The sequence below is a fragment of the Chiloscyllium plagiosum genome, chromosome 22 (assembly GCF_004010195.1).
Source record: "Chiloscyllium plagiosum isolate BGI_BamShark_2017 chromosome 22, ASM401019v2, whole genome shotgun sequence".
NCBI classification, from domain to species: Eukaryota; Metazoa; Chordata; class Chondrichthyes; order Orectolobiformes; family Hemiscylliidae; genus Chiloscyllium; species Chiloscyllium plagiosum.
In genome coordinates, this window is record NC_057731.1 from 45,970,538 (window position 1) to 45,995,171 (window position 24,634).

At 44.1% G+C, this 24,634-nt stretch overlaps 1 protein-coding gene across 6 annotated transcripts in view; it reads left to right on the plus strand.

The window, feature by feature from the left end:
• Nucleotides 1-24,634, plus strand: part of LOC122561290 (Kv channel-interacting protein 2-like) — a 321,601-nt gene that overhangs the window by 282,809 nt on the left and 14,158 nt on the right. For 3 of the 6 annotated variants that reach the window (XM_043712947.1, XM_043712945.1, XM_043712946.1), the window contains 3 exons: nucleotides 10,426-10,521; nucleotides 22,428-22,552; nucleotides 23,738-23,807. In XM_043712947.1, coding sequence (XP_043568882.1) covers nucleotides 10,426-10,521; nucleotides 22,428-22,552; nucleotides 23,738-23,807 — 291 coding nt within the window. Of the gene's footprint in view, nucleotides 1-10,425; nucleotides 10,522-15,564; nucleotides 15,575-22,427; nucleotides 22,553-23,737; nucleotides 23,808-24,634 lie in introns of all 6 variants that reach the window. The other 3 variants (XM_043712949.1, XM_043712948.1, XM_043712950.1) reach the window with 2 other exon arrangements.

The window sequence follows — 24,634 nt, forward strand, 5'->3', positions numbered from 1 at the left end:
TAGGGCAATTGGAAGAAGGAAGAGGAGTCAATCCTGTAAAGGCCTAGATATCAATGGGATTGAGTTCAGTTGTGATGTTTCCCACAGCCAAGACACTTGGAGGAAGGTAGTGGTACAGACTCTGAGCTCGCACTCTAGAGACTTAGGCTAATCCAGTGGGGGGACGGTTTGAAATCCCACCATGCTGCTCAAATTTAAATTTAATTAACACTTCTGGAATTGCAAACTCAGAAACATTGGCCATGAAATTGTTGATGTTTGAAAAAAAGTCCCAATTGATTCAACGATGCCCTTCAGAGAAAGGAATCTGCCGCGCTTATGGGGTCTGACCTACTTGTGACTCCAGACACACAGCAATGTGGTTGACTCTTAACAACCCTCTGAACAGGCCACTCATTTCAAGGGTTAATTCGGGGCAGTCAACAGATGCTGAGCTTGCAACCATGTGAAAGAGTTAATGAAAGCCTTCCACTTTCTGGAATATCACAGACACACATTTGGGGCTGAGATACAGAAGTGTAGTCAGAGTCCTGGAACAGAGGAGTTGAAAAGGAAGTTTTAGTTTGGAGAGGGGGAGGAATTGGGTGAGCTCCTCCAATGTTAGTTTTAAAATTAGACATGACATAAACCCTTAATTTCCATAAACGTATGCTGCAGATGAAGATGTGACTTAATTTAATATTACTGAATCACTGGTAATTTAATCAGTGATCTGACTGGGGTAAAGGCTTTTGTTAATTAGTGAATTAAAGTTTTAAATTTTGAGCTCGAATATTGGAAAACTGCCAAACCCATGGCTGTGTGCAGTGCAAGAATTTCTGGGAGTTATTAATAACGCTGCTGGTTCACATAAGATCTCTTACTGCTTATTCACAATACTTTCTAATTATTCAGCCATCCCAGTTCTCCACTTCCAAGGTAAAGATTTTCATTCTATCTTTGAAAAGATTCATAAAAATTGGGTTAGACAGCCCCTGGTGGGTCTTAAAACCTTAATAGATTCCATATTAGGGCACTTGTGGTACAGGTGACAATGTCTTAATTTCATTTAATGGAATCAAATATCAAAAGGTCAATTAAAATGTCATTTCCACAGGGGGTTGAAAAGAGTAAAGGGGGATGAATAGAATAGAAGAATCCCTACAATGTGGCAGGCCATTCAGCCCATCAAGTCCATGCCCCACCCTGACCCAGCACCCCTACTCTGTCCCTGTGTAACCCCAGATTTCCCATGGCTAATCTACCTAGCCTGCACATCCATGGACACTATGGGCAATTTAACATGGTCAATCCACCTAAGCTGCACATCTTTGGACTGTGGGAGGAAACTAGAGCACCCAGACACAAAGAAGCACTCCACCCGAATGGAAATCCACCAGTCAGGAATGGCCTGTATTGTGCTTCTGGACCCCATGTGTTTCCTCTTCACAGAAGGGGCACAGGTGGGCCATTCAGCCCATCAAGTCTGCTCTGCCAATGAGATCACAGCTGATCAGATGACCCCCCTTAACTACACTTTCCTGCCTTTCTCCTTGATTCCCTTACTGCTTAAAAATCAGCCTTGAACATGACACAGCTTGGCCCTCTGCAGTAAAGAATTCCAGATTTACTACCCTTTGAGATAAGAAATTCCTCCAAAACTCTATCCCTTGTTTCCTAAGTCCTCCTTTTCTCCTGGAAAACCTGTCATTATCTCGAGTTAATTCCAGTTGCTTCCCAAGACATGCCATTGTCTCCAAGAATTGGCCATACTAGGAGCTAAGCCCCGGGGGATTTAAAAATATAAACCAAATTGTTTTCACGCAAAACCTTTATTTGATAAAAGTTGTTGGGAGTTGGGGATGGATAGGCTGATTAACTGACGGCCAAAGTAACATGGGAGACAGGGTGTTGCAATGATAGACGTGTTGAGTGACCAATGGAGAGAGAGCTGGGCGGTAATGGGTGAGGCATTTCCAGGAGTAATTTCTACTAGAATTGGCAAAGGAAGAGGCACATTAGCTTGTTAGTGATATCTTTTAATTCAGAAGATATCCTCACCCCCTACCTGACTCATTCCAATTTTGCGTCTGCTTGCTGTCTCAAACCTCCTCTGCATGCTGCTGATGGTTTTCAACGCATTATTTGTTTGTCCTAATTACAACAGGAAGGTTCTGTGTTAAAGGGAAACAATGTGAAGATTGAGAAAAGAAGAGTCCACAACTTGTCATTAAAGTACCTGGTTGCTGAGTCCTGCATGCACTTGCCCGTGACATTCGGGGTTAACTAATTGAGTGTGAACTCTGTGGGCACTCGCACTGTTTCATGAGGCTGGTGTTGACACCAAAATTGTACAACTTTGCACAGACACTACTATTTTGCAATGATTTGAACTGATTTGGGTTTTTTTCTCTCTGCACCCTCCTAGCTCAATTTTCACCCACCACACCTCCCTCCCCTCTCGCCAATCCCCCTATAGAGCTCCAGAGTGACTGCGCAGTCACAGTGGTACCATAGATAGCCATTAAGAGGCGCTTGTGAGTCACGATTTGGAAGTGCAGATGTTGGACTGGGGTGTACAAAGTTAAAAATGACACACCAAGTTATAGTCCAACAGGTTTATTTGAAAGCACTAGCTTTCTAAGCGCTGCTCCTTCATCAAATGGTTGAAAGCTAGTGCTTCCAAATAAACCTGTTGGACTATAACCTGGTGTTGTGTCATTTTTAACCTCGTGAGTCACAGTTGCTTTAAAAGTTCCGGTGACCAAAATGATGGCTCCAAACTGCCTCTTGTTTATAATTAGAACCAAAGCCTGCATAAGTAGACTGGGCATCTCAATAAATTTTAATAAGTAATGATGCTGATTATTCTGCTTTCCAGACTCCTTATGGGATTCCCCCGCTTGGTCTTCCATTAATTTCCTGTCTTCTTCAGTCCTCGAGCTAAACTCAAGCCCCTTATTGAGCTACGGTCCAATACTTTACTGTAAGGTGAGGAGAGAGGTCCTGAGCCCACTTCAGCCAGAACAGGGAACTGAACATTTTATTTCTGGTGTTTATCTGAGTCACAGTGGCTTTATGTTTACCCAACTGAGCTGAACACCACCTTGCCCCACTTGTTCCACCGTGTGGGGCTCTAAATTAGTGTTCCTGGGTTAAATACACTGGTGCCAGAGATTCTAGACAAAAATAGAAATTGCTGGAAAATCTCAGCAGATCTGGCAAAATCAGTGGAGAGAAATCAAAGTTAACATTATGGGTGGAGTGACCTTTCCTCAGAATACAGATTCTAGGTCTGAGAGTCAATGCCCCCTCCATGAAAGATAAGCTCCCTCTATCATTACCCGTTTCATGAATTGCAGCGAGTGTAAATTTAAATTTGGACTTGTTCATTCCAAACAAAAAGAACATGTGGGCAATATCTTCTCAAGGCCCCTCAGAAAAGGGGTCTGAGTCGTGGCTCATCAATCAGGAGTATTCATAGTTTGCACAGCATCAACACCCCAAGATACAACACACGGTCTGCTGTAAAACCTTTGGGACAAGTTGGACTGAGAGGTCATTAATCAAAAACAGCGGGAATGTTGAGGAAACAAATATTGACTGTTCATCTCCCATATGATCACCACATTTATACACTGTTCTCGTCAAACAGTCCCAGATAATAGCAGCACAGGGTTAGATACAGAGCAAAGGTCCTTCTACACTGTCGCCATGAAACTCTCCTAGGACAGATACAGCATGGGGTTAGATACAGAATAAAGTTCCTTCTACTCTTTTATACTAAAAGTAAATGGAAAGTCAAGTTCCCTACCAACTCCCAGGTCAGGTACAGCATGGGATTAGATAGAGTAAAATTCCCTCGACACTGTCCCCATCAAACACTCCCAGGATAGGGACAGTACAGGGTTATATACAGGGTAAAGCTGAATCTACACTGCCCCCTTCAAAGACTTCCAGAACGGGGACAGCACAGGGTTAAATACACTGTGCCCATAGACAGGAACAGCACAGGGTTAGGTACAGAGTAAAGCTCCCACCCGAGGCAGAGGATAATGAAAACTCAAACTCACTTCGTTAGTACACTGGAGGCTGGAGCTCAATTAAATATCTTGATAGATTAATAAATAACTTCTATTTAAATTTTTTAAATGGGCTGGTAAATGGTATAAGATACAGTTCAGCCCTAACCTAAATGAATGATGAAATAGACTAGAGGGACTGCCAGGCTGCCTCCTTTCCCCATATTGTTGAGTTGCTAAGATGACACCGTGGGTCAAGTGCTTTGAATAATTTGCTGATGTTTGAGAACTGTAAGGGTGGAGTTACAAAGAGTGGTTCTGCTCTCCTGTTTTGTACTCCAGGATCACACTTTAGGAAGCGTGTGTGACCTCAGTGAACAATGAAAAGGCAAATGCCCCATTCTGTGAACACCGTCACCTCCTGGGAAGGATGTGGGATTGTGGGCGGATGTAGGTATTTGCGCTGAAAGGTGAGAGGGGACTATGCAACACCGTACCAGCACAAGGAGTTTGCACATTCTTCCTTTGTCTGCGTGGGATTCCTCTGGGTGCTCTGGTTTCCTCCCACAGTCCAAAGATGGGCAGGTTAGGTGGATTGGCCATGCTAAATTACCCATAGCATCCAGGGATGTATTGCTTAGGTGAATTAATAAGGGGTAATGTAGAGCAATAGGATAGGGGAATGGGTTTGGGTGGGTTACTCTTCAGAGGGTTGATGTGCACTTGTTAGGCCAAATAGCCTGTTTCCACACTATAGGGATTCTAATTAATTCTAATTAATAAATTGCCCCATAGTGTTCAGGAATGTGCAGGCTAGGTGGATCGGCCATGGGATATGCACGGTTACAGGGATAGTGTAGGGGTGCCTGGTCAGGGTGGGATGCTGATGGAGGGTCGGTGTGGACTTGTTGGGCCGAATGGCCTGCTTCTCCATGGTAGGGATTCTCTGATCCAAGTGGAACATGGATGGATGAAGCTTGAGAACTCCTCCGAGATGTGATTGATCTGCCAGGAACAGGAAGATTCCAGCTTGGGGAAGTGTCAGCATTACTCACTGAAACCTCCTTAGATTAGACAAGAGAGTGAGCTGTGCCCAAGTTCTCACTACACAGTGACCCTTGGTGTCTCTACCCACCATGCCTTGCTGGGAAAATGACCAAACACAAACACTGGGATGGGACAGGGCCTGGCTGTGATGCTGTATGCTACTGAAAAGCTCAACCACATTTGCCTTCTAGATTGATGAGACCTGGATGATTGGGTTCCTGGAGAATTGACACACACCACACAGACCCCACACACACCCTCACCAGCCAAGAACCCTGCATCAGGAAGGAGTCAGCTCCCAGAGGGTGGGGAGAAAATCTGACTGTGTAAGATGTGATAAAACAAAACAAAATTGAGAACTTACTGGGATTTAGTTCTTTAAAGACAAGTTGTGGTGAGTGTTTCTTCAATTGTTGATTGTCACAGTCCACTGGCTTTCAATAATCTTGGGCGTTTTGCGTTAAGTAAGAATCATCTCAGACCTTACAGCAAAGATTTCCATTGCCTTCTCCCCACTACCACAAAGTAGAATGGTAACAGCACTCAGTCCTCAGCACCCTGGGGGGATCAGCCCCATATCTGTATGTTCTGGGTAATGGGGCTGTATTGAAACAGAATTTTGAACTGGGAATTCAACCAGGGCAAGTTGTGAAACTGAGTTCATTATCTCAGGCCGTTACTGAGCTGCTTCACGAACCTGAATTCCTGACACTGCCTTATTCTGTGTGATTGACCCCTGCTGTCTTCTAAAGTTGACCAGCCATTTAAATATTGTGGCTACAAAAGCAGGTCAGAGGTTAAAAATCCTGCACCTCCTGTCTCGCCAAAGCCTATCAACATTCTGTAAGGCACAAGTCAGGAGTGTGACGGAATAATCCTCACCTTCCTAATGGATGCATCTCCAAGAGCACTCAAAAGACTTGACACCACCCAGGACAAAGCAGCCTGCTTAATTGGCATGACATTCAGTCACTCTATCACTGACGCACAGTAGCAGCTGTGTGTACCATTTACAAAATTCATTGCAACAAGGATCCTAGGACCACACTTTCCAAGCCCCTAAGCCTTGCCACTGCTCCCAGGCTGGGAAAGTGCAACTCACTCATCTGACCATCATGAGTTGCTAGGTAAAGGGGTGAATTACCCTGATTAAGATATTTATAAACATGAGAAATTCCCTCTTCCATGTCTACCAGACTCTTGAACCCTGTTAGTTGTTGGGCTCGGGTCAGCTGTTATAAAAATAGTAAAGTTCTCAATCCAGATTTCAACAAAACCAGACCTGAGAAAAGCCATCAGTTCAGGAGAAGCAGCAGTGTTTGCAGTCAGGAGGGTAACTGCCTTCCCACATATCCTTTAAACTAGGTGACTTGCTCCACCTAAACCATGCAATTGGCCACCCGGGACCCAACTCCACTCCCCACCCTGATCCTTCAAACAGCCCCTTGCCTTTTCCAATCCCTAATCTACCCCTGCCTGTCTCTGCCATCAACTGTTCCCATCCCATCTCTCGGATATATTTCTGATCTCCCAGCCCTTTGGCCCTATGTTTGTGCCTCTGTCTAGACTTCCCAATCCATCGCAGTCTGCTATCATCTGCTTGGTTACAGTATGGTACCAGTAACCTACCCAGCTGACGTTCCTAACCCAGCACAGGCTGCAAAGTGAGAGTTACCAGAATCTGAGGATAAATACAACAGCATCTGTGGAAAATGCCTTCTTCTAGACCACGACTAGCCCCCACCCAATCTGACCGTGGGCTAATATCCAGCCCTAAGCACCACAGTCACACTCTTACACAGACATTCTCTCACTTTCTCACTCATGTTCACAAACACTCATTATCACACGCTGTCACATATACACACACATCCACATACACATGCCCATACACAGCCACATACGTGTGCACACATTCTCACACACCAAAGCACAGGCACACCAACTTACATTCATACTCATAAACACAAATACACACTTGTAAACACGTACATCTCTCTCTCACTTGTAAACACGTACATCTCTCTCTCTCCCTTACAAACACACTCCCTCTCAAATGCACACACTCTCTCTCTCACACACATTCCTCTCTCACACATTCTCTGTCAAGTACACACAGTCTCCCATGCACATCATGCACACATTCACAGTCTCTTGCACGCACCTGCATACATGCGCATATACAGCCTTTTGTGCACACGAACACATACTTGCTCTAATGCATGCGCTCTCTAATGCACACTCTCTTTCTTGTGTGTGCGCACACACACACAAGCTCTCTTAATCACATACTCCCTCTCTTGCACACACACACACTCTCATATACACACACACTCTCATACACATATGCTGTTGTGTGCACACTATGTCTCACACATGCAGTCTCTCTTGCAAACTGTCATACACACGCTCTATCTCATGCACACTTTCTCTCTAACACATACACTCTCTTGTACATATTCTCTCTCGTACATACACTCTCTCTCGTAATACACGCTCTCTACATGCACACACAGAGACACTCACATGGACATACTCTCACACTCTCTCACTCTCATACAGTAAATACACCCACTCACACTCACACATACACTCCCACGCACATATTCACACACACTCACTCTCACACATACACTCCCACGCACACATTCACACACGCTCACTCTCACACATATACTCCCACACACACATTCACACACACTCACTCTCACACAGACACATTCTCACATACTCTCACACAGACAGACAGACAGACACACAGACAGACACACACACACACCCGTGTAGGCTCTTCGGCCCTTGATGTGATGTTGATCTTTATCCTACTCTAAGATCAAACTGAACTACATACCCTTCATTTCACTGTTATCCATGTGCCTATCTAAGAGTTGCTTAAATGTCCCTAATGTATTTGGTTCACCACCGCTGGCAATGCACCCCACACACCCACCACTCTCAATGTAAAGAACCAACCTCTGACATCTCCCCAAAACCTTCCTCCAATCACCTTAAATGTATGCCCCCTCATGATAGCCATTTCTGCCCTGGGAAAAATTCACTGACTATCCACTCTATCTATGTCTCTCATCATCTTATACACCTCTATCAAGTCGCCTCTCACCCTTCTTCGCTCCAATGAGAAAAGCCTTAGCTCCCTCAACCTTTCCTCATAAGACATGCCCTCTAGTCCAGGCAGCATCCTGGTAAATCTCCTCTGCACTCTCTCTACAATTTCCACATCCTTCCTATAATGAAGTGACCAGAACTGAATGCAGTATTCCAAGTGTGGACTAACCAGGGCTCTAGAGAGCTGCAGCATAATCTCGTGGCTCTTAAACTCAACCCTGCTGCTAATGAAAGCCAACACACCATATGCCTTCTAAACAACTCTATCAACTTGGGTGGCAACTTTGAGGGATTTATAGATATGGACTTCAAGATCTCTCTGTTCCTCCATACTGCCAAGAATCCTGCCTTTAACCCTGTACTCTGCATTCAAATTCGATCTTCCAAAATGAATCACTATCTCTAATCAAACTATGGTTTTCCAAGTAATCATAAATCCTGTCTCTCAGAATCCTCTCCAATAATTTGCCCACCACATATGTAAGACAGACTGGTCTGTAATTCCTTGGATTATCCCTATTCCATTTATTGAACAAGGGAATAACATTTGCCACCCTCAATCATCTGGCACTAGTCCAATGGACAGTGAGGACGCAACGATCATCGCCAATCTCTTCCCTTGTTTCCTGTAGTTACTATGGATATATCCCGTCTTGCCCAGGGAACCTATCTATACTTATGTTTTTCAAAGTTTTCAGCACATCCTTCTTCTTAGCATCAACCTGTTTGAGCATATCAGGCTGTTTCACACTGCCCTCACAAACGACAAGGTCCCTCTCACTAATGAATACTGAAGCAAAGTATTAATTAAGGACCTCCCCTACTTCCTCCAACTCCAGGCACAAGTTCCCTCCACTGTCCCATATCGGCCCTACCCTCAATCTGGCCATCCTCGTTCCTGACATAAGTGTAGAATGCCTTAGGATTTTCCTTAATCCTACCCGCTAAAGCTTTCTGATGCCCCCTCCCAGCTCTCCTAAGTCATTTCTTCAGTTCCTTCCTGGCTACCTTGTAAGCCTCCAGAGTCCTGTCTGATCCTTGCCTCCATAAAATTAAGTAATCTTCCTTCTTTCTCTTGAGTAGATGTTCTACATCCCTATCACCCAAGGTTCTTTCACCCTACCATCCCTTCCCTACCTCTGTGGGACAAAGCTATCCAGCAATATCAGCAAGTGCCCCCTAAACAGTCTCCACATTTCTGTCATGAATTTTCCTGAGAACATCTGTTCCCAATTTATGCGCTCCAGTTCCTGCTTAATAACATTGCAATTTCCCCTCCCCAATTAAATCGACACATTCCCTCTCTCATACACACACATTCTCATACATACACTCTCACATATTCATACACACACTCTCACACAGACACATTCTCTCTCTCTCTATCTCTCACACACACACACAGACACAGACACATTCTCACTTGGACATTCTCTCACTGACACACACACACACACATTCTTACACATATTCACACACACAAACATTCTCACACAGACACATTCTCATACACACTCTCATGCGGACACACTCTCTCTCTCTCTCTTTCACACACACATTCACTCACTCACACTCACACACACCCACTCTTTCTCTCTCACACATACACACACACACAATAACGATCCTCTGCAAAAGGTGAAAGGAAGCTTCACCATTGATGTGATCCCAGGTTATAATCCAACAAGTATATTTGAAAACACAAGCTTTCAGAGCTTCTCACTTGCACCTGAAGAAGGAGTGAAGCTCTGAAAGTTTGTGTTTTCAAATAAACCTCTTGGACTATAACCAGGAGCTGTGCATTTTTTGAGCCTGTCCAACCCAATTCAACACCAGCACCTCCACACCATTGATGTGAGGCTGTGATCTCCTGCCAGCTTCCAAATCATCAAAGTGGTTAAGAACCTTTTGTGGAATTTGTCCAATCAGAACAGTGACCTCAAAGGGGAGAGTGCTGAGTCAGCAGTTCACCATCTCCAATCCCATCCAGATCTGAAACTGACCCTGAGTAATGTAGCATCCCCTGGTACCTTTGAAATAACTGAACACCACAATAGCTGCACGATTCATCTCTTTCCTGTAGAATAAATCCCAAGATCTTTGAAAAGCTAGTGGACAAGTTTCTCAATTAACAAAATCTCACAGAAGATTGAAATTTCTGATTTAAACAAAAAGTGTGGTGGTGGGAGGAGGGGTAAATTTTCTTTATTTTTTTGGTTAATTTTATTGTTATTTTTTTGATGACTTTCAGGCAACCAGCCTCGTCACAGCACTAAAGCACTAAAGCAACGTTTCCTGAAAATCTTACCTTGCTGTCGGCCTAGGCTGGTCCCCTCACTCAGTGAATGCAAGTGAAACCTTCTCTCCACCTTCTTCTCATGACTTTTTGTGTATAATGATGATGCTGTTGTGTTTTTTTAATCTTCTCTGAATTCGCTCAGTGCATTCTTTCATTGATTTGCCCCGGTGTCATTAATACCCCTGGGCTCTCCATGGGCAGTGTCTCCAGCACCCTAGCTGGATCCAGGCAGAGCAGGGCAGGGCAGGGCAGCACTCAGCAAACAGTGCCTGTTTATAGAACCCACTGGAGGAAACAGTCTACAGAGTCTACTTGTAAAGACCAACTACAGCAGTCTACAGAATCTACTTAAAAAGACTCCCTTAGAGCATTACTAAATAGAATTAATGTCTTAATCTGTGGAGAGCCCCACATGTTAGGAAGGAAGTGGAGAATAATTGCACACTACAAATTATGCACATAAAATGAACCACAGTCACTTACAGTGATGGGATCTTCAGATCTGATTGTCAAGGGATATACTCAGTCACCTCCATTCTGACTGGGATTTAGTGGTGTCTCTAAATACAGTCATCAATGGTACCAATCACCAGAAAGTCTCAGGTGCATTATCTTGAACTGAATGAAAACAGTATTGTCACAATAGTGTTAGTCTGGAATTCAATTAAGACATTAATGAATACTAAAAGCAATTAATTACGCAGAAAATGTTATCGACTTTGGCTATTATTGGGATTTTAAGATAGAGTGGTGTAGTTCTTCCGTTATACACATTCTGAGGTAAGGACGACTAATCCAGAGACTACGAGTCTCATCACATCCAGGTCTGGAATGTACTGTCTGAGAGTGTTTTGTGGAGGCAGGTTCACTTGAGTGGTTAGGGTCTAGGTTATACTGTCTGAGGCAGTGGAGGAAGTAGGTTCACTTGAGTGATTAGGATTTGGAATGCTTTGTCTGACAGTGTGGAGTAGGCAGGTTCAACTGAAGCAGTGAATGGGAAATTAAACTATTCCCTCAAAAGGAAGAATGTGCAGGGTAGAAAGTGATGGAATGAAACAAGGTGAATTGTTCATTCGGAGATCCAGTGCAGATACACAGTACATAGTACATAGAACATTACAGCGCAGTACAGGCCCTTCGGCCCTCAATGTTGCACTGACCTGTAAAACCAATCTGAAGCCCATCGAACCTACACTATTCCATTCTCGTCCATATGCCTATCCAATGACCATTTAAATGCCCTTAAAGTTGGCAAGACTACTACTGTTGGAGGCAGGGCATTCCACACACTTACTACTCTCTGAGTAAAGAACCTACCTCTGACATCTGTCCTATATTTAACACTCCTCAGTTTGAAGCTATCTCCCCTCATGCTAGCCATCACCATCCGAGGAAAAAGGCTACCTAATGCCATGGGCCAAATGGCCTCTTACTGCATTGTAACAACTCTGAGTGTGATATTTCTGATTGACTCATCAGCAGCTTGAGAATTTGAATTTAGTTTCAAAAGCATAGAATAAGAACATAATTTATCAGGAACCTCAGGAGGTCAGGCAGCATCTGTGGAGAGGGAGAAAGAGAGTTAGTATTTGATATCAGTGGCCTTTCGTCAGAAATAGAAATAAAAATGCAGTAGTGGGGAAAGTGACCATGATACTACCAATGATCATTCAAATACCACTGGTTCACTTGTCTCCTAAATGATAGATTGCAGAGGAAGCTTAATAACCTTACCCTTTTGGATTATACGTGATTCCGGATTTAAACCGCAAACATTGACCCTTGACTGCCCTCTGAAATGGCCAAGCAAACCATTTGATCATATCACCTCAACCTGGGGAGGAATTCCCACCAGCACTCAGACTTTTTTTTTATCCATAGCGTTGCTGAATAGATTAGCATTTTTCCTTTGTCCATCATTAATTGCCATGGTGGGATTTGAACCCAGGACTCCAGAACACTAACCTGTGGCTCAGGATTACTAGCCCAGTGATGTCACCCTTACACCGACATCTCCTCCCAATGGGCAATAAATGGCCAGTAGCCCTTCCAAGAATGAAATTGTAAGACATGGGGTGACATGGTGGTACAGTGGTTAGCACTGTCAGCCTCACAGTGCCAGGGACCTGGGTTCAATTCCAGCCTTGTGCAACTGTGTGTGGAGTTTGCACATTCTGCGTGTGTTGCCTCCCACAATCCAAAGATGTGCACATTAGGTGGATTGGCCATGCACAATTGCCCTTAGTGATAGGTGCATTAGTCAGGGGAGATGCAGAGAAATAAGGGAATGGGTCTGGCTGGGTTACTCTTCAGAGGGTTGGTGTGGACTTGCTGAGCTGAAGGACCTGTTTCCACACTGTAAGGATTCTAAATGACAAGTTTGGAAAGGAGGAGTCCTTGTGCTGACCTCAATGAAGTTTTCAACGTGTTGAAAGGGGACTGAGAATGCTGAGAAGAAAGGAAGTGAAACAGTTCTATCCCACAAATAATGACCTTCTATTATAAGTTACTGAGGAGGTGAGTTGAATGGAATTGAAAACTGACTGGAAAGAGGAGGGATTGAAAAATAAGGTCAGTGGTGGGCAGCTGATGTTAAGGTGAATCAATATGACTAATGGGCCAATGGATTTTCCTGGATCTTAAATCCATTCCGTGATCAGTTGGTTCAAATCTGCACCTTTAATTGATCTTAAAGATGACAGGTGGAGATGTCCTCTCTGGAACAAAGTGAGATTCTTTCAGAAACTATTTTGCTAAATTCAGTATACTAAATGCCAACACCAGCTGGACTCTCCAGGGCCATCTGCTGGGAAACGGAGGGTGGCGTTTGGTAGCCAGGTGGGAGAATGAGACCAATTCTTGGGGGGTTCCTGACTTCACCTCCTCAAACTCATAAAGGACATGACAGGGGTATCAACTCATGCACTGCTGATCAGAACAGGTACTTCCATGGGTAACTAAGGCAACTGGATGAGGTTTAGATAAATTAGTATCCACCATTCAAATTAAATAGCAGAACAGGTTTGAGGGACTGAATATTCTACTCTTGTACCTAGTCTCCTTTCTCCTCAGTTTTTCTCATTAATAACATCATGTTACAACCATGAAAATGCATTCAGAGCATTTAAAAACACAATATAATCAAGAAGAGTCGAGATGGCTTCATGAATCATGGCTGACAAATGTATTAGAGTTTTCTGGGAAAGTAACAAATAGAAATAAATAAAGGGGAACCAGTAGATGTATATGTTTGGATTTTCAGAAAGGTTTAGCTACTTAACAAAAGAAAAGCCTATGGTTAACATTTTGGATCCAGTGACCCTTCTTCAGAACAGGTAATAGAGTCACAGAGTCATAGTGATGTACAGCATTGAAACAGAACCTTTAGTCTAACTTGTCCATGCCCAACCAGATATCTCAGATAAATTTAGTCCCATTTACCAGCATTTGATCCATATCCCTCTAAACCCTTCCTATTCATATACCCATCCAGATGCCTTTTAATTGTTGCAATTGTACCAGCCTCCACTACTTCCCCTGGCAGCTCATTCCATACACACACCATCCCCTCTATGAAAATGTTGCCCCTTAGGTTCCTTTTATATCTTTCCCCTCTCACCTTACATCTATGCCCTCTAGTTTTGTATTCCCGAACCCCGGGGAAAAGACATTGCCTATTCACCCTATCCACACCCCTCATGATTTTATGAACCTCTATAAGGCCACCCCTCAGCCTCCGACACTCCAGAGAAAATAGCTCCAGCCTATTCAGTCTCTTCATATAGCTCAAACCCTCCAACTCTAGCAACATCCTTGTAAATCTTTTCTGAACCCTTTCAAGTTTCACAATATCCTCCGTATAGAGGGAGACCAGAATTGCACACAGTATTGCAAACATGTCCTAACCAATGTCCTGTACAGCTGCAACATGATCTCTCAACTCCTATACTCAATGTACTGACCAATAAAGGCAAGCTTACCAAATGCCTTCTTCACTATCCTGTCTACCCGGACTCCACTTTCAAGGAACTATGCACCTGCACTTCAAGGTTTCATTGTTCAGCAACACTCCCCAGGACTTTACCATTAAGTGGATAAGACCTGTCCTGATTTGCCTTTCCAAACTGCAGCACCTCACATTTAGCTAAATTCAGCTTCATCTGCCACTCCATTGGCCCATCTGATCAAATCCCATTGTACTCTGAGGTAATCTTCTTCACTGTCCACTACACCTCCAATTTTGGTGTCATCTGCAAACTTACTAACTATACCTCTTTAAATGTCGAAAAGCAGTGGACCCAACACCGATCCTTGTGGCACACCACTGGTCACAGACCTACAGTCTGAAAGCAACCCTCCACCACCACCACCTTCTGTTTCTACCTTCAAGCCAGTTCTATATCCAAATGGCTAGTTCTCCTAGTATTCCATGAGAACTAACCTTGCTGACCAGTCTACCATGAGGAACCTTGTCGAACGTCTTGTAGATCATGTCCGTTACTTTACCCTCTTCAATCCTCTTCCTTACTTCTTCAAAAAAACTCAATCAAGTTAGTGAGGAACGATTTAGTAAGCATTTCACTGGACCCGATACGTTAATTCTGCTTTCTCTTCACAGATGCTGCCAGATCTGCTGAGCTTCTCCAGCGATTTCTGTTTTTGTTTCAGATTGACAGCATCCACAGTTCTTTCATTTTTTTTAAGAACCCAATGTGTTAAAGGTAGTGTTATGGATTGGCTCATTAATAGATAGAGAGTTAGGTTGGGGTAAAAGCAGCATATTCAGGATGGCAACCAAGTGGAATGCCACATGGATCGGTGGTGGGGCCAAATTATTGACAATATATACTTGAATGAAGAAAGTGAATGTATGACAGCCAGGTTTGTGCATAACACAGTCAGATGGGAAGGCAAGTAATGAGTATGACACAAAGAGACTGCAGAAGGATATAGACAGATTAAACGTATGGGCAAAGACTTGAAAGATAGAATATTATATGTGGAAATGTGAGGTTATGCACTTCAGCAGGAAGAATACAGGAACTGAATATTATTTAAATGGAGAAAACAGCAGAAAGCCAGAGCACATAGGGATTTGAGGGTTCTCATGCATTGATTCAGTTAACTAGCATCCAAGTTCAGCAGGTTGTGAAGAAAGCCAATGGCCTTTATTTCAAAGGGAACTATGTTATAAAAAAGGAGTGCAACCAGAAAGTGCTGAAAAAACTCTGTCAGTATCTGTAGAGAAAGAAATCAAGTCAACAGAGTATGGAGGCATTGTTGTTATGAGCAAAGGTTAAACAGGTTGAGACTCTATTCACTAGAGGTTTGAAGTTCAAGATGTGATCTGATTGAAACATTTGGGATTCTTAAGGGGCTTGACAGGATAAATGCTGAGAGGATGTTTCCCCTCATGGGAGAGTCTAGGACCAGAGGACATAGGCTCAGAATAAAGGGGCACCAATTTATGACTGAGATAAGAAGGAATTTCTTCTCTCAGGGGGTTGTGAGTCAATGGAACACATTGCCACAGAGAGCTGTGGTGGCAGAGTCCTTGTATACACTTAAGGCTGAGAGAGATTATTGATCAGTCGGGGAATCAAAGGTTATGGGGAAACACAATGTTGGATCAGCCATGATCATATTGGATGGTGGAGCAGGCTCAAGGGTTGAACAGCCTACTCCTATTTCTATTAATAATGTTCTTATGGTCTTAATGTTTCAAATCTGGGATGATCTTTCTTGGAACTCAAATGTTGTTGGATTGTTTACAGTCATCTGAAAGAGTTGCTAGGACTTCAGTTTAACATCTCACCTGAGGCCCTTCAGTAACCCCAGTATTCCTGGCCTCTGAAGGGTTTCCAACTGTGTCAACTCTATGTGGAATCTTGCTGAGAACAATTATCTTGCTGTGTCTTGCCTCTCACTGTGACAACAGTAACTGCACCTCCTCAGCAAGTTGCTGTCAGCCAAACAGCCAGGGTCACTTGTGACAGATTCTGCTATAGAATGGGCAAAGCCAGTTTGGATCAAGCCAGAAGTTGTGACTTCAATCCTGCTGTGGCCTATTGGAAAACTGAATCCATTAGATCTGGTACCTCCCTCACAGAATGGTGGGGGAGAAAACCACGTGATTCTGTCAAGTTAGCGAGCAAATGTAAAATCTTGGAGAACACAGAGAACGCTTTTGTGTTTGACTTTTTTTCTAAATGTAATGAAGAAATCAAGATAGTTTGGCATTTCAGAACATTGTGGTGTATTGAAATAAACATTGAATTATGGTGTTTTCATTTGGGACTTGCTAAGACTGCGCAATGGAGAGCAAGCATTAAACCAGGAAAAGACACTCAGCCCTTGTATGTTCCAGGTTTTTGCACTGCAGGATCCAGATGTTTCCCAAGGTTCTCCGATACTCCCAACCTTCCCGTTTCCTGCAAGGCAGTGTTTCTCAAATGTTCCTTACTCTCTGAGAAATTAGGTTCATCCTGTGAGCAGCTTCCAATTTGTTGTTTCTCTGCTTGTTTTAAATTTGCTTCCTCCCAATCCTCCTATACCAAACAAGTTCTATGTAATATCCCGTACTGTTTGTTCACAGAGTCATCAAGGTCACTCCATGAGGGCTTTTAATTTCAAGGGCACAGAGACAAAGCAATTCACTGAGATCACACTGTGTGCAGCTTTGATCTTCAGCGTTGAAGAAAGATGCACTCATGTTGGAGGGGGTTGGTACAGTGAAAGTTCACTAGTTTTAACCCTGGGATTGGAGGGGTGGGGAGGTTTGTTCTATAATGAGTGGATTGGACCGACATCCTCTGGAGGTGAGAAAAATGAGAGGTGGTTTAAGTGAACCATGAACGATTCTGAAAGGGTTTGACATGGTTGAAACGGAGACTGTTTCTGCTGGTCGAGGAATCCAAACTGTGGTGGGATGGGAGTAGTCTCTGGATAGAGGACATAGAAGAAGAGAAATTACTCCACCTATAGAGTTGCGCTTCTCTGGAATTCCGTATGTCAGAGGTTGTCCTGGATTTCTCTCATGTATTTGAGGGAAGCAGAGACCACATGGGAAGGCAGAGGTTGAAGCTCAAGACCAGCCACAATCCTAATGAATGATGGTGCAGGCTTGATGGGCCAAATGGCCTACTCATGCTCCTCTTTCTTATGTTCTTGTGATGTCATGACAGAAGAGGAGGCCACTCAGTCCACTGTTCTGGTTCTTTCTCTCGAGCTGAACCATTAAAATAAAATTATAGTCCATGTGCAGTGTTAAGGATTTTTTTTTCATTGTCTCAGTGACAATGTGATTATTAACCTCCCTTTTCATTCATCTACTGCTAACTGTTCAGACCATGTCTCTTTGTTATCCAATCACTAAACCAGCCAAATATCATGCACTACCTCAAAGTCCTTCATTGGTCTAAGAAGCTCCAATACATCATCCCTTTAATACTCTCAGTCCCAGTGAGAGAAGCCTAAACCCTTTTGTCTCACACATTCCTTTCATTTCTGCTCCTGCTCTAATGGATGTCTTCACACTCCTATTTTACAGTTCGAATATCTCTCCAATGGGTTTGCAAAGTGGACAGATTGCAACCCACAGTCAAATAGATTTGCATTTATGTAGTGCCTTTCACGGCTTAAGGTCATTCCCAAAGTGCTTTCCAGCCAATGCAGTAGTTTTGAAGTATAGTTACAGTTGCAATGTAAGGGGAAGTGGTGGTGAGTTAGTGCACAGCAAGACCACATGGAAAAGCAATCATGTGGTAGTGAACAGATTAATCTGTTTGAATTATGTTGGTTGAGGGATGAATATTGGTCCCAGGATGCCAGGGAGAACTCCCTCACTCTTCAAAATAGGAAGGACAGAGGATTTGGAACAATAACTTAAAGACGACAGCTCCAATAATGTAGACCATCCTCAGCATCGACCCTCTGACAGTGCGACACTCCCACAACACTGACCCTTTTTACAATATGGTACTCTCTCAGTACTGACCATCAGACAGTGCAGTGCTCCTTCAGAACTGACACTTTGACAATGCAGCACTCCCTCAATGCTGGCCCTCCAACAGTGCAGCACTTCCTCAGTCTTAACATTCAATAGTGCAGCACTCCCTCAGTGCTGACCCGCCAACAGTGCAGCACTCCCTCAGTGCTGACCCTCAGGCAGTGTAGCACTTCCTCAGTCTTAACATTCAATAGTGCAGCACTCCCTCAGTGCTGACCCGCCAACAGTGCAGCACTCCCTCAGTGCTGACCCTCAGGCAGTGTAGCACTCCCTCAGTACTGACCCTCCAGCAGTGCAGCACTCCCTCAGTGCTGACCCTCTGTCAGTGCAGCACTCCCTCAGTGCGGACCCTCCGACAGTGCAGCACTCCCTCAGTGCTGACCTTCCGACAGTGCAGCACTCCCTCAGTGCTGACCCTCCGACAGTGCAGCACTCCCTCAGTGCTGACCCTCCGACAGTGCAGCACTCCCTCAGCACTGACTCTCTGGCAGTGCAGCTCTCCCTCAGCACTGACTCTCTGACAGTGCAGCACTCGCTCAGTACTGACCGTTCAACAGTGCAGCACTCCCTCAGTATTGATGCTCCAACAGTACAGCACTCCCTCAGTTCTGACCCTCTGACGGTGCAGCACTCACTTAGTACTGACCTTCCAACAGGAGGCACTCCCTCAGTATTGGTCTTCTGACAGTGAAGTTCTCCCTCAGAACTGATCCTCTAAGAATTTGGTGCTCCTGCAGCATTGACCCTCTGATAATGTGGTATTCCCTCAGTACCGATCCACTGGTGCACCTCTGGAGTAAAGGTAAAGTCGAAATAATCTGATAAAACCATAGGCCTGCTCTCTCATTAGAAAGAGAGAGACGACTGGTGGTGGTTTAGCCTGAGCAGCACCACACCTCAGCGAGAGGAGAGATTGATATACAGGTGGATGCTGAGATGCCATCTGAAATGCCCCTTCTCCCCTTGACATACAAAGTACTGATGAGAATCCAATATTCACAAGCCAAATTCAATGCAGGACAATATAAAGCAGCCATCTGCAAGTGCAGGAAACATTCGATATTTAAAATACACCACTGTATAGGATGGCTCCTAAATATGAGCATTTGTAAGTCAGACATTTATAAATTGGGGACCTCCTATATTCTATTGGGTTCTCATCAGTGTTTTGTATCTCAAGTGGAGAAGGGGCATTTCAGAAGGCATCTCAATACCCACCTGGATATCACCCAGGGATTCAAGAATTGGGTGCTCTCAGTGCAAAAGCTTATAGGTGGGACAAGTTCTCCGCAGATACTCAACCTTAAATCCAAACGGGAAAGTCCAGGCTCAAAAAGCCCTAATTAAAATCAGGGTCCCATGAGGCCAATCAGGATCCCACTGAAGAATGGTGTGGTTTCCTTCAATCTCCACCTCCATTCATGTTGGTTATCTCCTCAGTCATCATGGCTCACTCACCTTCCAAAATTAGTTCCACATTCCCATCCCATTTTACATTTACACTTGGTGTTTTTATTCCTAACCTCTACAGAAGGTCCAGAACATTCCCTCAGTCCTGCTGTTAAGTGAAAGGGTCTTCATTCTTGTATGAAATGGGTTGAAGCTCTGGGAGTTGTCCTCTGGAGTAATTGTATGGTCTCTATTGAGCAGTTTCCAGGACTATACAGTCCCCACCTGACCCTCCTGTGTACCAATGAATGGGGCAGGTTGTCAGATGAAGATAGGCAGGATGACTGGTGTTAAGAGACAGCGATGAAAGATTTTGTCTCCCTCATCATTCCTCTCATTACAATGATGCTAGTTTTTCCCATTTTAATTTATTCTTTAACAGGATGTGGGCATCAGCTACTGGAAGGAGAAAGTGAGGACTGCAGATGCTGGAGTCCTCACTTCCTGAAGAAGGGCTCATGCCCGAAACGTTGATTCTCCTGCTCCTTTGATGCTGCCTGACCTGCTGCGCTTTTCCAGCAACACATTTTCAGCATCAGTTACTGGGCCAACATTTGTTGCCCATCTGTAACTGCTCTGGAGTAGGTGATAGTGAGTTACCTTCTTGCAAACCATTTAATGTGGGGAGCCCAACAGTTGCATAATGGAGGGAGTTCCAGGATTTTCTTTTGGATTAAAATCCAAGGGAAACTAGTGATGAGCAATAATGCCAGAGATGCCCAAATCGCACGAGTGAATAAAAAATACATTCTGACCCAGCGACACTGAAGGAATGGTGATATATTTCCAAGTCAGGACGGTGAGTGGCTTGGAGGGGAACTTGCAGGTGGTGGTGTTGCCTTGTATCTGCTGCCTTTGCCATTTTAGTTGGTAGAGATCATAGGTTTGGAAGGTGTTGTTGAAGGCAACAGCAAATTGCTGGGCATGGTACACACTGCTGCTGCTGAGTACAGACGGTGGAAGCAGGGACTGGTTAAGGTGGTGGATGGGTTGTTAATTATTGCGTTGCTTTGTCCTGGATATCGACAAGCTTCTCAGCTGTTACGTCCAGAGTGGCACTTCACTCTACTATCACACTCCTGACTTGTGTCGTGTAGATGGTGGTCAGGCTTTGGGAGGTCAGGAGGCGAGTTACTCACTGCGAAATTCCCAGCCTCTGAGCTGCTCATGTAGCTGCTGCCAGTGTCTATCTGCTCAATGTTGATGCTGGGAGACGAGGATGCAGTCGAGTGTCAAAGGGAGATAGTTGACCTCTTTGTCACACTCACAAGTTGCAAATGGTGTTGAGGCTTTGGGTAGTAAGGAGATAAGCCATTTACTGCACAAAGTCCAGATAGTCCCAGGAGCAGTGATGTGATCACAGTTCTGTGGCTACCCTCACAGATTGGGTACACTTTCTGTGCAAGATCTCTGATGCCACCCGTGGGTGTGCTCATTTCATAGAATTGCAGACTATCATGCCTCAAGAGAAGGCTGTTCAGCCCGTCGATTCCTTGGTTAGTTTCCTCCCCTCTCCTTCCCAGTGACCTGAAGGCACAGAGTGGGCTGCTGATGAGATTGGTTGACCCAGCACCGACTGGGCTTGGATCTGGGATCTTATTGGTTGTTGTGTTTTAGGCAATGCATCTATTGAATGACTTATTGAGGAAACAACATTGCTTGTTACTTCAGAGCTCAAAACTTGAATTGTAAATACCAGATGCTACTTGTCCAGTTGCCAGCTTTCAAATGTGTAATTTCATGAGTGATACCAAACAATATTTTCAAAACATCTTTCTCCCAAAGATGTCATGAGCACCTTAGCAAACACACATTCTCCACTGCTGATCCCAAGAGAGGCTTGTTTCAAATATACCAGGGAATGAAGTGAAATATAAGATTTTCAGGATCTTGACAAAGGTACAGAGATAGCAGGGGTGTGGAACTTCAGTTCATGTGGAGAGATTGAAGAAGCCGGGATCACGGTCCTTACAGTAGAGAAGGTGAAACGGAAATTCAATATAGAGGTGTTCAAAATAATGAATGGTTTTGGGAAAATTAATGAAGAGAAACTGTAGGAGACTAGAGGATACAAAATGAAAACAATTGGCTAATTAGAAAGGGGAAGATGAGAATTTTTATTGTTTTGATCTGGAACGCACTGCCTGAAGGACAGTGATGCAGATTCATTTCCAAAAGTGGATTGAATAAATGTTGAAGAGAAAATTACAGAATTATGGAGAAAGAGGAAAGGTGTATAACTACTCAGGTGGCCCTATCAAAGGGCTAGCACAGGACATGATGTGCCAAATGGTCTCACTCAGTGATATATCTCTTGATGATTCCATTACCTCACTGAGACCCTGGGATTACAACCTTTTCATTTGAATTAGCACTTGAGTTGACAATGATCATTCATTTATCCATTATCCATCCATTTTCCCAGTTAACTTGGCACCCATTAGGAAAGCTTCATCTCTAACTTTGTTTCTTTGTCTCTCCCTCTTTATCCATCCAGACAGCATTGAGGATGAATTTGAACCATCCACAGTGTGTCACCGACCTGAAGGCCTGGAACAGCTTCAAGGGCAAACGAAGTTCACCAAGAAAGAACTCCAGGTCCTCTATCGGGGCTTCAAAACTGTGAGTTCTTGGGTGGATTAAAACGAGGCAGTAGCTGTTCCACGTGGTGGCTAACCACAGACCACTCACTGTACACACACCGGGTCAGAGGGTTGTGGGTTCAAGTCCAACTCCAGGGGCTTGTGGACATCATTCAGGCCTCTAGTGTAGTGCTGAGTGATTGCCACCCTGTCAGGGATACCACCTTTAGCATGAAACAATAAACTGAGAACCTGTCTGTTCTCGGAGGTGGATGTGGGAGATTAAATTGCCCCTATTTCAAAGACAAGTGTGGGGTGTTGCTCCCGGTGTCCAGGGCAATATTTAGCCCCTGAATCAAGATCACATGATCTTATGCCTGTCTCATACCTGCTTGCGGGAGCCTGCTGTGCTCAAAGGGGCCGCCATATTTCCCACATTACAGCAGAAACCTTATTTCAAATGAATTTCATTGTCTGTCAAGTGATGTTGAGAGGCTGCGCAGAAATGCAAGTTTTCTCCTAATTTGACTGTGCACTAAATGTCAGTGTTCACATACTTGTTCTCCAGCTAAAGAACCTAGTTAGTATTCTGTACTGGGTAGTTTTTAAGCTCCAGTCAGAACTAAAGAACATACACACTCATTGTTTGTTGCAACCCTCAGACAGGGAGGCTTTATTCCAAAATTGTACATTCTGCAAAGCACAATCTGAACAAGCTCCTGAGCCTATTGACTCACTAGTGTTACATGACTCACCTCTTCAAGTGTCCCACATCAACTATAGTACATAAACCTAGATCTTTATTATCATAGAGTTCCTTTAGTGTGGAACCAGGCCATTTGGCCCAACATGTCCACACTGAACCTCCGAAGAGTATCCCATGCAGACCCAATTGCCTACCCTATTACTTTACATTTGCCCTGACTAATGCACCTAACCTATATCCCTGATCAGTATAGGGGATTTAGCATGGCCAATCCACCTAACCTTTTGACTGTGGGAGGAAACTGGAGCACCTGGAGGTGACCCACGCAGACACAGGGAGAACATGCAAACTCCACACAGACAGTCGCCTAAGGCTGGAATTGAACCTGGGCTCCTGGCGCCATAAGGCAGCAGTGCTAACCACTGAGCCACCATGCCGTGTTGAAATCATAACTGTTTGATCAATGCTCTGTACAGATTGCAACTGAATTTGATATTTACTTGTGTCCCTTGCTGCCAGGAGTGTCCCAGTGGTGTTGTTAATGAAGAGACATTTAAACAGATTTATTCCCAGTTCTTCCCTCAAGGAGGTGAGTGGAAACTCTGAGTTCTGGGTCTGTAGTAAGACAATGGTTATTTTACTGGTTCAGTAATTCATAGGTCTGGATTAATAATGCTTCAATGGCAGTTTAATAATTTTGTTTTATTCATTCATGGGATGTGGGTGCCACTGGCTAGACCAGCATTTATTGGTCATCCCTAATTATCCAGACGGAAGTTAAGAGTCAACCATATTGGTGTGAGTCAGAGTCACGTGTAAGTCAGACCAGGTCTCTAAGTCAGCAGTTCCCTTCTCTGAAGGATATTCATGAACCAGATGATTTTTCTCCCCCAACAAGCAACACTGGTTTCATGGTCATCATTAGACTCTTAATTCCAGATTTTTATTGAATTAGAATTCCACAGCTGCCAGATTTAAGCCCAGGTCAGCAGAATATTACTTGTGAACTCTGGGTGAGTAGTTCAGTGATAATACCACTAGACCATCACTTCCCCTCAATTTGAATTGTCTTTAAAAATGGCTGGGGTTGGTAAAGCAGTTGTGTAGCTGAGGAAGGTCCCAATGAGTCCTTGGATGCACCATCAAGGAAGAAGGTCTGCTGTCCTTGACTGATCTGGGCTGACATCTGACTCCTGCAGATCCATTGCTGTGTGATTCACTCTGAATTACGCTCTAAAATTTCCCACCAAAGTCTCACTGTGTCAAATTCCTGATGAAGGACTTTTGCCCGAAACATCGATTTTCCTGCTCCTCGGATGCTGCCTGACCTGCTGTGCTTTCCCAGCACCACTCTAATCTAGACCCTAATCTCCAGCATCCCTTTATTGGTCAGAGTATTGAGTACAGGAGCTGGGA